Genomic DNA, 14081 nt, shown 5'->3' with positions numbered 1-14081 from the left:
ATGAGATCATCGAGGAGCATGTGGGAGCCAACATGGGTATCCAGATCCCGCTGTTGGTTATTGACCGGAGAGTCGTCTCGGTCATGTCTGCGTGTCTCCCGAACCCGTAGGGTCTACACACTTAAGGTTCGGTGACGCTAGGGTTGTAGAGATATTAGTATGCGGTAACCCGAAAGTTGTTCGGAGTCCCGGATGAGATCCCGGACGTCACGAGGAGTTCCGAAATGGTCCGGAGGTGAAGAATTATATATAGGAAGTCCGGTTTCGGCCATCGGGAAAGTTTCGGGGGTCACCGGTATTGTACCGGGACCACCGGAAGGGTCCCGGGGGTCCACCGAGTGGGGCCACCTATCCCGGAGGGCCCCATGGGCTGAAGTGGGGAAGGGAACCAGCCCCTGGTGGGCTGGTGCGCCCCCCTTGGGCCTCCCCCTGCGCCTAGGGTTGGAAACCCTAGGGGTGGGGGGCGCCCCACTTGGCTTGGGGGGCAAGCCACCCCCCTTGGCCGCCTCCCCTCCCCTTGAGATCCAATCTCTAGGGCCACCCCCCCTAGGGGCCCTATATATAGTAAGGGGAGGGAGGGCAGCCGCACCCTAGCCCCTGGCGCCTCCCTCTCCCTCCCGTGACACCTCTCCCTCTCGCTGAGCTTGGCGAAGTCCTGCCGAGAACACCGTTGCTTCCACCACCACGCCGTCGTGCTGCTGGATCTCTATCAACCTCTCCTTCCCCCTTGCTGGATTAAGAAGGAGGAGACGTCTTCCCAACCGTACGTGTGTTGAACGCGGAGGTGCCGTCCGTTCGGCACTCAGTCATCGGTGATTTGGATCACGACGAGTACGACTCCATCAACCCCGTTCTCTTGAACGCTTCCGCGCGCGATCTACAAGGGTATGTAAATGCACTCCCCTTTCCCTCGTTGCTAGATAACTCCATAGATTGATCTTGGTGATGCGTAGAAAATTTTAAATTCTGCTACGTTCCCCAACAAAAACATCCAAGGTTGATAATATAATAGCATGAAACAATAAAAAATTATAGATACGTTGGAGACGTATCAGGGGGGCGGGCGGTGGTGGTGGCCTGGTCGCTGGGTTTCTTCGGGGCACCGGCAATGGAGGGGGAGCGTGGGAGGGTTTGGGGAAAGGGGGGAGGGAGTGGGTGCGTTGTGTCCCCGACAAGTGGGTCAGTGGAGGACAAGAGAGCGCGTCCGTCCGTCCGCGCGCTGTCTATTTTGACGCAAACGCAGCCTAAATTTGGGTTGGGAATGCGTCCACGGCGAACAAAAAAATGAACATTTGTCCGCTTCCTCCCGCGCGTTGGGCCGCGATTTGTGTCCGCTTACCCCAAACGGACATGGCCGGACCATTTGGGGTCGTGCGTTGGAGTTGGCCGAAGACTCCTCAAACTAGAGGCGATTGCTTGCCGAGAGGCAATTGCACTAGCCGAAGATCTCAACATCCAACATTTTGTCATCGCGAAAGTGATTGATGATATCAACAAGGGCAGCCAATATCAACAAGGGCAGCCAAGGCAACTATGGAGCTATCATTAGCGAAATTAGACTTCAAGCAGTTTTATTTCAACATAATTTTACTTTCAAGCAATTTTATTTCAACGTAATTTTACTTTTGAAGATCGTGCTTCTAATTCAGATGCACATAGTTTAGCCAGGTTCTCTCTTCCTAGGTCACGGGCGTTATGTCTGGCTTGGCCAATCTCATGACCTGACCTGAAGTGTGGTTTTTTATGGATAAGAACTTGGTTTACCCCTTAAAAAAGGTGTCACGGTATCCACGCTCAAAAAAAAAGTTGTGTGGCGCTCTCTCCAAAGTCCAAAAAGGGAGCACTGCACAGTGAGCACAGCATTTGTGATGCTCAATGTTTCTCCAAACAATTCAATTTAGCATAAGCCCCAGACAAGATGTTTACGAGTCTATCTGCAATCACATATATTTGATATACAGTTGAGAAGCTGGCAGACAACACATAGTTTAATGTTCTCATTCTCATCCCACAAGACCACACAAAACCATTTTTGCAGCACAAAGGGAATGAAATGTCATGATATACAGGTCTATAGCTGGAAGGTTTATCAAGCCATGGATACTTCAAGGGAGGACTTCGCAAGCCACAGCAACCCAGGATCGTTCCTCTTCAGTACCAGATAGGTCTCTGCACGCCCAATCTCATCTGAAACGACATCCTCGCAGAAGCCAATCAACTCGAGGACCTCCATCGCAGCTGGTTTTGAGAGGAGAGGGGAAGAAGATAGTTACTCCTCGTGAACAGCAGAATTTTAAGACTTAAGTGGCAGTTCGCAGAGGTAAGAGATGTACCTTTGTAATTCGCCACGCTCCTTTGGAAATGAGGATTGGTCTAGAAGTTTGGAGGAAAGGATGAGGATTAGCAATAATTTGTTTCAGTTGCATCAGAAGACAAAGGCATAACATACAGAAACCAAGCATACCTTACGCAGTCTTCTATACCGAATATCGTTTGGGTTCTCTATCACATTCTTGATAATTTTGAAGAGTGTTTGAAGTGCAGAGGCTGCCTCTGAAGGTGTTGCTTGCGACCGGAGCATTTCAATAGCCTTATGGAGGCGCGAGCATAGGGCTGCCACTGGCTCTTCTATTCTTTGCAGCTCATCGCTCTTCAAATTAGCAGCATTGTCGTCAGGATCAGGTTCAGACTCCAAAACTGAGTGGTTTCTGCTCTGCCCAATCTCCGCTTGAATCTTATTTCCAGATGTCAGAACAGCTCCGCAGCTACTAGCATCTGGATCAGGTTCTGCCATGTGCTTCCCATCAATGCTCACCTTCTGGGTTTGAATAGAGCTAGAGGAGTCATCAGGGTCAGGTTCAGATTTCAGAACTGTGGAGTCAGTTCTCGGCTCCATCTCCACTTCCATCTTGTTTCCAGATTCTAGGACAAATTCACTAGTGCCGTCATCAGGATCAGGTTCATTATCATGCTCACCATTGATGTCCTTGTTAAGCATGTCAACATCTGCGGAATCATCAGGATCAGGTTCTAGGTAACCAACAGAGCTTTTCTTGGCAACATCATCAAGAACAGGCTCAGAATAACCTATGGTATTCTGCTCTGTAGATGCTACAAAACCTGCTGGTCCTGATGTCACAATTGTTACATCAACAGGCATGGCATCATTATCATCTGGGTCTGGTTCCGTCTTCACATTTTCCTGAACAAAATATTGACCAGCATCATCCGGATCAGGTTCAGCTTGTGTACCTTGCACATTATATATTTCCACAGATTTAGTAACACTACTGTGGGAACTCCCCATATCTGTTGATGATGCACTCAAGAGACGCTGATAAGCAGCTACCCCTGGCAACACACGGGCACTTGCCAGTGAACTCGATCCTCCCCCAAGTTTGTGACCGACAACATGAGCTTCCGGTTCTAAATCAAATTCATCTTCATAGGAATCAAATATTTTGCGGCCACTCAGCACATGTCCACTTGATTTGGTCCAGTCCAAGGATGCAGCTTCCTCATTCAACTGAACAGAAAAATAACTGTAAGTTGAGGATCAGGTGAAGTAAACAGCTGGCAAACAAAGGTAACAGGGGCAGCTAAAATAACGAACCTGCTTATTAAGAGCGAAAAAGTGGGCATCATGCTCAGAGTGCACCATATGCGCCTGAAATCAATGAATAGACAAGTAAAAAAATGTAAAAGCCCGTAACTATAGCAAAAGGCTGATCCGCATACGAAATACAAATTCTATGGAAATATAAAACCAAAAAACTTACAAGTTCATGGAGCAGAGTTTTCTTGATACTTTCGTATTTCCGAAATCCTTTCAAATCATCAGTTCGTAGGCGAAGGGATATCTCCTCTCCCATGTTCTATATGAATAGCACACAATACTCAGAAAACAAAAATTGCTGCGTGATGAATATTAATTGTATTGTATGAGAATAACTTATATTCACCTTATTGAAGCCTAGAATGCATTTCGGACTAACACCTACATATCCCACTGGTGCCATTTCAGTCATGATTCCCACTCGCCATCTATGCTGAAAAAACCCAAAAAACTAACTGTGTAAATATGAAAGTGCACAAAGAAACAGACTTGCCACTTGAAGATTGTTACCTTGTTCATGATTGCAATTATGCCAGGGTCACATGCAAGCATGTGCATTCTTTTCAGAGCTTCCGAAGGTGGTGGATTCAACTGGCACCCAAAAAAGGAAATAAGCGCACAATTTTAATTTAAGATGCCATGATTGGCCGCCTATCCACGATTATACAAATCAAACAGAAAGTTGCTGCTACTAGCATCCATTTATTTAACAAAGGGTACAGAGAAAGTAGGGTTTTTTAGGTAACACCTGACACGATCAAGGAGTACAACATGGATTTCATCATTCTAGAAAGTTAGTGGTATGAGATGCACATGGTTTCAAAATTATGTTCATTTATTCTGGACTAAATAAATAAATTAGCAGACAACATGATTTTGGGTTTTCTATGCTCTCCTGTATAGATATTTGTTTAAATTACACAATCTAGTTTTTTCATACTTTGCAAATCATTGTCTATGACATACACACTGCTGACTGCTCAAATGATCCAATGGAAAGAGAATTATTCCAGCAGGAAGACCAAAAATGTAAAGGTACAAAGTAGCATGAGCAGGAGTAAGATTTATGGTAGGTTGACATATACGGGGTCCAAAAAGAGCAAACTGGTGTCCTGATTGTTATCCAATGGATCTGTCTCATATGAACCGAAAAACATATATGGGGTTAAAAAATTGACTAACCTCAACCCCGGGTAAGTGAAGTGTACGAAAATCACAGAAGATGTATTGACCCTGTGGAAGTTTCAGTGAAACTCGGGGCCTGCCTGAAGATCGTTGCCTCAGCCGTTGTTCTTCCTCTTCAAATCCAATTATCCGCATATCTGGTCTTTTGCCATTGTCTGATACTTCCTCAATTTCATCTTCAAAGACACCCATCATTCTAATAGGCTTACCCTGATGCACGAAAAGAGAGAGAAAAGGTGCATAGAAATGATGTCATTCACCATTGCATTAGCGATTACCCAACAGCATGTTCAATATACGTGCAGTGCATGCGCATCTTACCTCACTGACAGCAGCTTCTTTCAGTGTTAAGCTTGAATGGGGGTCTGAAAATGGACTGATCAGCTTGGAACCTTTATTTACAGATTGCGGAACTATGAGCTTCAACGTCTCTGGTTTAACATTAGTCAAATCCTGGAGCAGTTGCCCAAATTCCTTCACCGTACAACTTGGGTCTGCATCAACATCAAGTTGCCTGCCTCTCCAAGTGACCGATATTCGAGCTATTCTCTGTTCATCCATTTTGTTCCTGACAAAAACCACCTTATGCTGTCAGTTTACGTGTTTGATATAATCATGCTAGTATCTAGTACAACCAGAGTGTCATCTCATCAGTATTATCAGTGTGAAGGGAAGATGGAAAATTAGCCATGAAAATAAGCTCAACGCATCCTGTTAATACCATGGGGTCAATCCTGAGCCCAATTGCTATCGTCCTGTACACTACTCCTAATTTCCGAGATTCCGTCAGAAGCAGAGGAAAAAAATTGGAGGCTCCATTTATTATCCGCGCAACCAAAAGGGGGCAGAATTCCCACTGGTATTGCTACCGCAATGCTTCCATGTGATCTTTACCGAAGCTGTAGAAAACTAGACTTACAAATTAGTACTACCACAGCTGAATACTTACTGGAATCCTAAGACAGCCCCCAATTCGACCGAAATTCCCGACCTAACCGCAACCACCCGGGCTAAAATCGCAGCAGGCAGCCGCCTATCCGACCAAAGCGAGCGGCGAAAGAGGAAATCGAAGCCTGCGGGTAGAGGCGGTTGAGCGACCGTACGCACCTAGGCAGAGGCTTCTCGCCGAGGCGAGCACCACGGAGCAATCGGCCGACGGAGGAGGCGACGGAAGGGTGCTTCCGGAATCTGGACGCGGGGAAGTGATGGGCCGCCTCCCCGCCCCTTGGGTGTGGGTTATTTGGAGGAGAGCGGAACGTTCGAGAGCGCAAAGACGACGAGGACCACGCCGTCGGCGGTCACACGGACCCCGGGTTCGGTGCCGTCACGGCTTCCGTCGCTCGCGTCATCGCTGACGGGCTGATGAGGTTTACGCCTCCGTATGTACAAAACGCGCCTTCTGAACCTGGTTGTGTAACTTGCTGCATATCCAAATTTGTGCATATCTTCTGTATCCAAATGCTACTACTAACTACTTCCGTTCCAAAATAGATGATTCAACTTTGTACAAAGAAAGTAGCCCACTAACCTATTTCTCTTAACATGCAAATCCACCTCATCATACAACATGCATGAAAAAAGTCAATCACAACATACAACCAAGCATAAGAAAAAAGCTAGTGCTAGGCGTAAACCGGTCAATTTGAGGGAAACGTAAGTCACATCCATGACCGTTAGATGCGCCCCATCACAACCGTCGCGTTGGGCCTCGCGGATCCCGCATCGCTCTCCCACACTCCTGCAGTGGATTCATCCCCCTCAACATCCGCAGTCGGCCACAACTTGCCCCAAGATAGACTGCGTCTTTTGCTGGTCGTCGCTCGCCAGTGATGCTACAGAGAAACATGCTTCCCATCCCCTTGTGGTGCAACGGGCCGCCGCCGGTAAAGTGTTGCATCGCAGCACCAGGAAGCCCGTCGCCTAGCGCTTCATCGCAGCACCAGGGCACCGCCGGCGAGCGTTTCCATTGCAACGCCGAGCGCTGCATTGCAGCTTTGAGAGCCGCCGGCGACCGCTCCATTGCTGCGCTGGGAGCCTGCGACGAGCGCTCCGTTGCGGTGTCGGGAGTTGCATCGCAGCTCCAAGAGCCGCTAGCCAGCGCTCCATGGCAGCGCTGGGAGCCGCCAGCGAGTGCTCCTTTGCAGCGCCAGTAGCTGCATCGTAGCTCCGACAGCTGCTGGCGAGTGCTCCATTGTTGCGCCAGGAGCTGCATCGCGGTTCCGAGAGCCGGCAGCCAGCGCTGCACTAGGAGTCACCGGCACCAGTGCGCGAATGCAACCTCCGCTACAACCTCAATAGTTGCCCCTGCAGCATCTGCGTCAGCGGTGGCGGCACGGCGACCCCCAGTTGAAACATCTCCAGCGCCCGCATTTGCCTATGTAGAAATAAGGACCGAGAGCGACTTTCGTTGCAGCAATTGTGGCAAGCGGTGGCCATCATTTGCTTTGCAGCGGCGGGGCAGGAGAAGCAACGGAGGGGAGCAGGAAGCTTGCAGCAGCGGTGGGCGTCAATTTGCCATTGTTGGCCTCGGTCTAGAGAACGAGGAAGACAAAGACGTGAGTAGGAAATTGTGTGGTTGTGCGATGCTGCGTTGGGATAAGGCGGGTGGATAAGCGGCGCGTGGGGCCTAGGACGTGTGTCGATCACTGGACGCGGCTTACAATCGTGCGAGATCAGTCGGGCAATGCAAAGTGTTTCCTTAAAAAAACCACCAGGTGACATATATGTGGTAAGCAATTCAAATTATTAAAAAAAAGCATAAGAAAAACCCACGTTGCAAACATGCGTGGGAACTTCCATTCTATTGAGTTATCTGGAATTAATAAAAATTTCATATAATTGCTCCAAATATTCATAGGCCACACAATCAAATTCACATTCAAATATATTCAAAACATTACCGCAAGAAGCCAACAATGTGTGGGGTATCATCTAGTTGGCTAAATGCATGTGCTTTGCAACGGGGTATACATATTGTGTTCGTTCAATACCGATTAGGTCTAACGTTTACTCTTAGACGTCGTTTGGGTATCATTGATACGTCTCCAACGTATCTACTTTTTCTAACGCTTTTCCTCTTGTTTTGGACTCTAATTTGCATGATTTGAATGAAACTAACCCCGGACTGACATTGTTTTCAGCAGAACTATCATGGTGTTGTTTTTGTGCAGAAATAAAAGTTCTCAGAATGGAACAAAACTTTACGAAATTTTTATACAAATAAAGAGAATTTCTGGAGCCAAGAACCACCAGAGGGGGGCACCTGGATGGGCACAACCCACCAGGGTGCGCCCCCCTCCTGGCGCGCCCAGGTTGGTTGTCACCACCTGGTGGCCCCGTAGACCCAGAAACCGACGCTATAAAATCATATTTTTCCAGAAAAAACCAGGGAGAAAGAATTATCACGATCCATGAGACAGAGCCGCCATCACCTCATGTTCTTCATCGGGAGGCCAGATCTGGAGTCCGTTTGGGGCTCCGGAGAGGGGGGTCTTCGTTCTTCGTCATCACTAACCCTTCTTTGTCGCCAATTCCATGATGCTCTCCCCCGGGAGTGAGTAATTCCTTCGTAGGCTCGCTTGTCGGTGAGGAGTTGGATGAGATTCATCATGTAATCGAGTTAGTTTTGTTAGGGCTTGATCCATAGTATCCACTATGTTCTAAGATTGATGTTGCTATGACTTTGCCATGCTTAATGCTTGTCAATTTGGGCCCCGGATGCCATGATTTCAGATCTGAACCATTTATGTTATCACCATTATATCCATGTTCTAGATCCGATCTTGCAAGTTATAGTCACCTACTACGTGTTATGATCCGGCAACCCCGGAGTGACAATAGTCGGGACCACTCCCGGTGATTACCGTAGTTTGAGGAGTTCATGTATTCACCGTGTGTTAGTGCTTTGTTCCGGTTCTCTATTAAAAGGAGGCCTTAATATCCCTTAGTTTTCAATAGGCCCCCGCTGCCACGGGAGGGTAGGACAAAAGATATCATGCAAGTTCTTTCCATAAGCACGTATGACTATTTATGGAATACATGCCTACATTATATTGATGAACTGGAGCTAGTGTTGTATCACCCAAGGTTATAACTGTCTCATGATGAATATCATCCAACAAGTCACCGATCCAATTCCTATGAATTTATCTTATATTGATCTTGCTATGTTACTACTGCTATCGTTACTATTGCACTTGCTACAAAACTACTGCTATCAGTGTTACTGTTACCGTTACTGCTGCTACTATCAGCAAAACTATCATATTACTTTGCTGCTGATCACGTTGTTGCATACAATTAATCTCCAGGTGTGGTTGAATTGCCAGCTCAGTTGCTAATACCTTCAAATATTCTTTGGCTCCCCTTGTGTCGAATCTATAAATTTGGGTTGAATACTCTACCCTCGAAAACTGTTGCGATCCCCTATACTTGTCGGTTATCAAGACCTTTTTCTGGCGCCGTTGCCGGGGAGCATAGCTATATTTTTTGAGTCACTTGGGATTATTATCAATTTATCATTATGAAGAATCTAAAGGATGCTAAGAATAAGATTTTTCCCTCAAAGACGAGGGGAGGTAAGGAACTGACATCTAATTCTGCTTTAGATTCACCTTCTGTTATAAGTAAACTTGCAACACCATCACATGCTATCAATTCTGATATGTCGCAAGTTATTGATGATGCTACTTCTGCTATGGATAATGTTTATGATGATGCTAGTACCTTGCTTGATAATGATGATGTGCCACTTGGTGAATTTCTTGATAAACAAATTGCTAGAGTAATACAACATGATGTTGATGAATCTAATGATGAGCTTGAAACTGAATCTCTTGAAACACCTGCTAGAACTAGGCTTCCTAGATATGAATTGCCTAAGTTACCGGAAGGTTATGTTATGAATGAGGAGACAACTAGAGACATTCTTGCTTGTAAGGATAGAGATGATTTAGAGAAATTACTATGCAAGTATAAAGAAAAATCTCTGAATGCTAGAATGAAATATGATCCTAAGTTTGCTACTTCATATATCTTTATTGATGATAAGATTATGAATTTTCTATCGACCCAGAGTTAATTACTCTGGTTGAATCTAATCCTTTCCATGGTTATGAAACTGAAACTGTTGTGGCACATCTTATTAAGTTGAATGACATAGCAACCCTTTTTACTCATGACGAGAAAACTCGCTATTACTTTATTCTCAAATTATTTCCTTTCTCATTAAATGGTGATGCTAAAGCTTGGTACAATACTCTTGCTCCTGGTTGCGTGCGTAGTCCCCAGGATATGATTTATTACTTCTCGGAAAAATATTTCCCTGCTCATAAGAAACAAGCTGCCTTGCAGGAAATATTTAACTTTGTGCAAATTAAAAAAGAGAGTCTCCTACAAGCTTGGGGGAGGCTTTGCCAATTACTTAATGCTTTGACCGATCATCCTCTTAAGAAAAATGAAATACTTGATATCTTCTATAATGGACTAACCGATGCTTCTAGGGATTTCCTAGATAGTTGTGTTGGTTGTGTTTTCACGGAATGAACTGTTGGACAAGCTGAGGAATTATTGAATAACATATTGAAAAATTATGATTATTGGACTCTTTCTGAACCACCGGCTAAACCCACTCCGAAGAAGAGGGGTATATTATATCTCAGTCCTGAAGATATGCAAGAGGCAAAGAAATCTATGAAGGAAAAAGGTATTAAAGTTGAGGATGTTATTACCTCCTATTGAAGAAATACATGGGCTTAATACACCACCATTTCCTAAGGTGATAGAGGTAAATTCTCTTATGAAGTTCAATGATAATGACAATCCTCATAATATGCACCCTAGCCAATGCCTTTATGAGTTTGAAAATTACATTAGAAAACAAGATCACTTCAATGCAAATGTTATGAAACAATTGAAATACAATTCTGATATGATTGCTCGCTTGAGTGACTTGCTATTTAGAATCTCAAATGATGTTAGAGGTGTTGGAAAGCATGCTTCTATGGTTCAAACTCAGTTAGAACAAGTTGCTAAATCTCAAAGAGAGTTGCTAGATGAAATGAATAATAATATACATGACTTTGCTGTTAGAGTTGCAACTACAGGAGGTAAAATGACTCAGGAACCACTTTATCCCGAGGGACACCCAAAAAGAATTGAACAAGATTCACAAAGGAACAACACCATTGCACCTAGTTCTTCTAAAAAGAAAAAGAAAAATGATAGGACTTTGCATGCTCCTAGCGAACCTGAAATAGAAAAACCTCCTGACAATGATAATGAAGTTTATATCTCTGATGCTGAAATTCGGTCTGGTAATGAACATTCACCTAGTGATAATGAAAAACCTAATGCTGATGTTCATGAAGACTCTCAACCAAGTAAAGAACCAGACAATGATGTTGAGATAGAACCACCTGTTGATCTTGATAACCCACAACCTAAGAATAAAAGGTATGATAAAAGTGACTTTGCGGCTAGAAAACATTGTAAAGAAAGAGAACCGCGGGTTCAAAAACCTATGCCTTTTCCACCTAAGTCAACTAAAAAGAAAGATGATGAAGAATTTGAACACTTTGCTAAAATGCTGAGGCCAGTCTTTTTGCGTACTCGCTTGACTGATATCTTGAAAATGCCTCCTTATGCAAAGTATATGAAGGACATCATCACTAATAAGAGAAAAATACTGGAAGCTAAAATGTCCACTATGCTTGCTAATTATACTTTTAAAGATGGAGTACCTAAAAAACTTGGAGATCCGGGAATACCAACTATACCTTGCTCTATCAAAAAGAATTATGTGAAAACTGCTTTATGTGATTTAGGAGCTGGTGTTAGTGTTATGCCTTTCTCTTTATATAAAAGACTTGATTTGAATAAACTCACACCTACTGAAATATCTTTGCAAATGGCTGACAAATCAACTGCCATACCTATCAGTATTTGTGAGGATGTGCCCGTTGTTGTTGCTAATGTTACTATTTTGACTGACTTTGTTATACTTAAGATGCCCGAGGACGACAACATGTCGATTATCCTTGGTAGACCCTTGTTGAATACTGCAGGGGCTGTTATTGATTGCAATAAAAGCAAGGTCACTTTTCATATCAATGGTAATGATCATACGGTGCACTTTCCAAAGAAACAATTCCAAGTGAGTGGTATTAATGTTATCGAAAAATCTCCGACAATCACTATTGGAAGTTTTCAAATACCTCTACCTACTGCCAAAAAGAAATATGAAATGCTTATTATTGGGGACATTCATATCCCCATTGAGATAACTTAGTGATTTACGGAAGTTCTTCGGTTTCATGCTAATCTAAAGTGGCTGTTAATAAGAATGGAGGGATAAACTCAAGCAATATGATATAAACCCCATCTTTTTATCCTCGATGGCAACAATACAATACGTGCCTTGCTGCCCCTGCTGTCACTGAGAAAGGACACCGCAAGATTGAACCCAAAGCTAAGCACTTCTCCCATTGCAAGAAAGATGAATCTAGTAGGCCAAACTAAACCGATAATTCGAAGAGACTTGCAAAGATATCAAATCATGTATATAAGCATTCAGAGAAGAATCAAATAATGTTCATAGATAATCAAGTTCATAAACCCACAATTCATCGGATCTCAGCAAACACACCGCAAAAGAGTTACATCGAATAGATCTCCAAGAAGATCGAGGAGAACTTTGTATTGAGATCCAAAGAGAGAGAAGAAGCCATCTAGCTAATAACTATGGACCCAAAGGTCTGTGGTAAACTACTCACACATCATCGGAGAGGCTATGGTGTTGATGTAGAAGCCCTCCGTGATCGAATCCCCCTCCAGCGGAGCGCCGGAAAAGGCCCCAAGATGGGATCTCACGGGTATAGAAGGTTGCGGTGGTGGAAAAGGTGTTTTGTTGCTCCCCGAAGGTTTCAAGGTATAAGAGTATATATAGGCAAAAGAAGTAGGTCGGTGGAGCTGCGAGGGGCCCACGAGGGTGGGGGCGCTCCTGGCCCCCCTGGGTGCGCCACCCTACCTTGTGGCCGCCTCGCTGCTTCCTTGACATCCACTCAAAGTCTCTTGGATCACGTTTGTTCCAAAAAAGATCCTCGCGAAGGTTTCATTCCGTTTGGATTCCGTTTAATATTCCTTTTCTGCGAAACACTGAAATAGGCAAAAAAACAATTTGCATTGGGCTTTCGGTTAATAGGTTAGTCCCAAAAATAATATAAAAAGGTATATTAAAGCCCATTAAACATCCAAAACATATAATATAATAGCATGGAACAATCAAAAATTATAGATACGTTGGAGACGTATCAAGCATCCCCAAGCTTAATTCCTGCTCGTCCTCGAGTAGGTAAATGATAAAAACAGAATTTTTGATGTGGAATGCTCCCTGACATAATTTTCAATGTAATTCTCTTTATTGTGGCATGAATGTTCAGATACAAAAGATTCAAGATAAAAGTTTAATATTGAAATAAAAAATAGTAATACTTTAAGCATGCTAACCAATCAATTATGTCTTATCAAAATAATATAGCCAAAGAAAGCTTATCCCTAATCATATAGTTTGGCCATGCTTCATTTCCGTCACACAAAATGCTCCCATCATGCATAACCCCGATGACAAGCCGAGCAATTGGTTCATACTTTTTAACGCACTTCGGCCTTTTCAACCCTTACGCAATACATGAGCGCAAGCCATGGATATAGCACTATAGGTGGAATAGCATATGATGATGGGGGTTATGTGAGAAGACAAAAAAAGAGAAAGTCTCACACTAACGCGGCTAATCAACGGGCTATGGAGATGCCCATCAATTGATGTCAATGCAAGGAGTAGGGATTGCCATGCAACAGATGCACTAGAGATATAAGTGTATGAAAGCTCATCTAAAGAAACTAAGTGGGTGTGCATCCAACTTGCTTTCTCACGAAGACCTAGGGCATTTTGAGGAAGCCCATCATTGGAATATACAAGCCAAGTTCTATAATGAAAAATTCCCACTAGTATATGACAGTGACAAAGTAAGAAATTCTCTATCATGAAGATCGTGGTGCTATTTTGAAGCACAAGTGTGGAAAAAGGATAGGAACATTGTCCCTTCTCTCTATTTCTCTCATTTTGTTTGGGCTTCTTTGGCCTGTTTTTTCATTTGGGCTTCTTTTACCTCTTTTTTTATTTTACAGTCTCCAACTTCTTTCCTCACCTGGGACAATGCTCTAATAATGATGATCATCACACTTTTATTTACTCGTAACTCAATGTTACAACTCGATACTA

General features: G+C 44.0%; 1 protein-coding gene across 2 annotated transcripts; it reads right to left on the bottom strand.

The window, feature by feature from the left end:
• Positions 1 to 1921: 1921 nt before the first annotated feature.
• LOC125518410 (zinc metalloproteinase-like protein) lies at positions 1922 to 6169 on the bottom strand. Of its 2 annotated transcripts, none has more exons than XM_048683262.2 (10): positions 5909 to 6169; positions 5123 to 5369; positions 4799 to 5011; positions 4127 to 4207; positions 3963 to 4049; positions 3780 to 3875; positions 3614 to 3667; positions 2465 to 3526; positions 2334 to 2373; positions 1922 to 2238 (listed from the first exon to the last, which is right to left on the bottom strand). In XM_048683262.2, the coding sequence occupies exons 2-10, from the start codon at positions 5360 to 5362 to the stop codon at positions 2090 to 2092; spliced, it is 2022 nt and encodes a 673-aa protein (XP_048539219.1). In that variant the 5' UTR covers positions 5363 to 5369; positions 5909 to 6169; the 3' UTR covers positions 1922 to 2089. The 2 variants fall into 2 exon arrangements, with proteins under 2 accessions (XP_048539219.1, XP_087390604.1); XM_087534478.1 differs by lacking the exon at positions 5909 to 6169 and adding an exon at positions 5751 to 5883.
• Between the last annotated feature and the right edge of the window lie 7912 nt (positions 6170 to 14081).

The sequence above is a fragment of the Triticum urartu genome, chromosome 7A (genome assembly GCF_056163025.1).
Source record: "Triticum urartu cultivar PI428250 chromosome 7A, HENAU_Tu73, whole genome shotgun sequence".
In the NCBI taxonomy this organism is placed as follows: Eukaryota; Viridiplantae; Streptophyta; class Magnoliopsida; order Poales; family Poaceae; genus Triticum; species Triticum urartu.
This window is presented reverse-complemented; position numbering and strand designations above follow the sequence as displayed.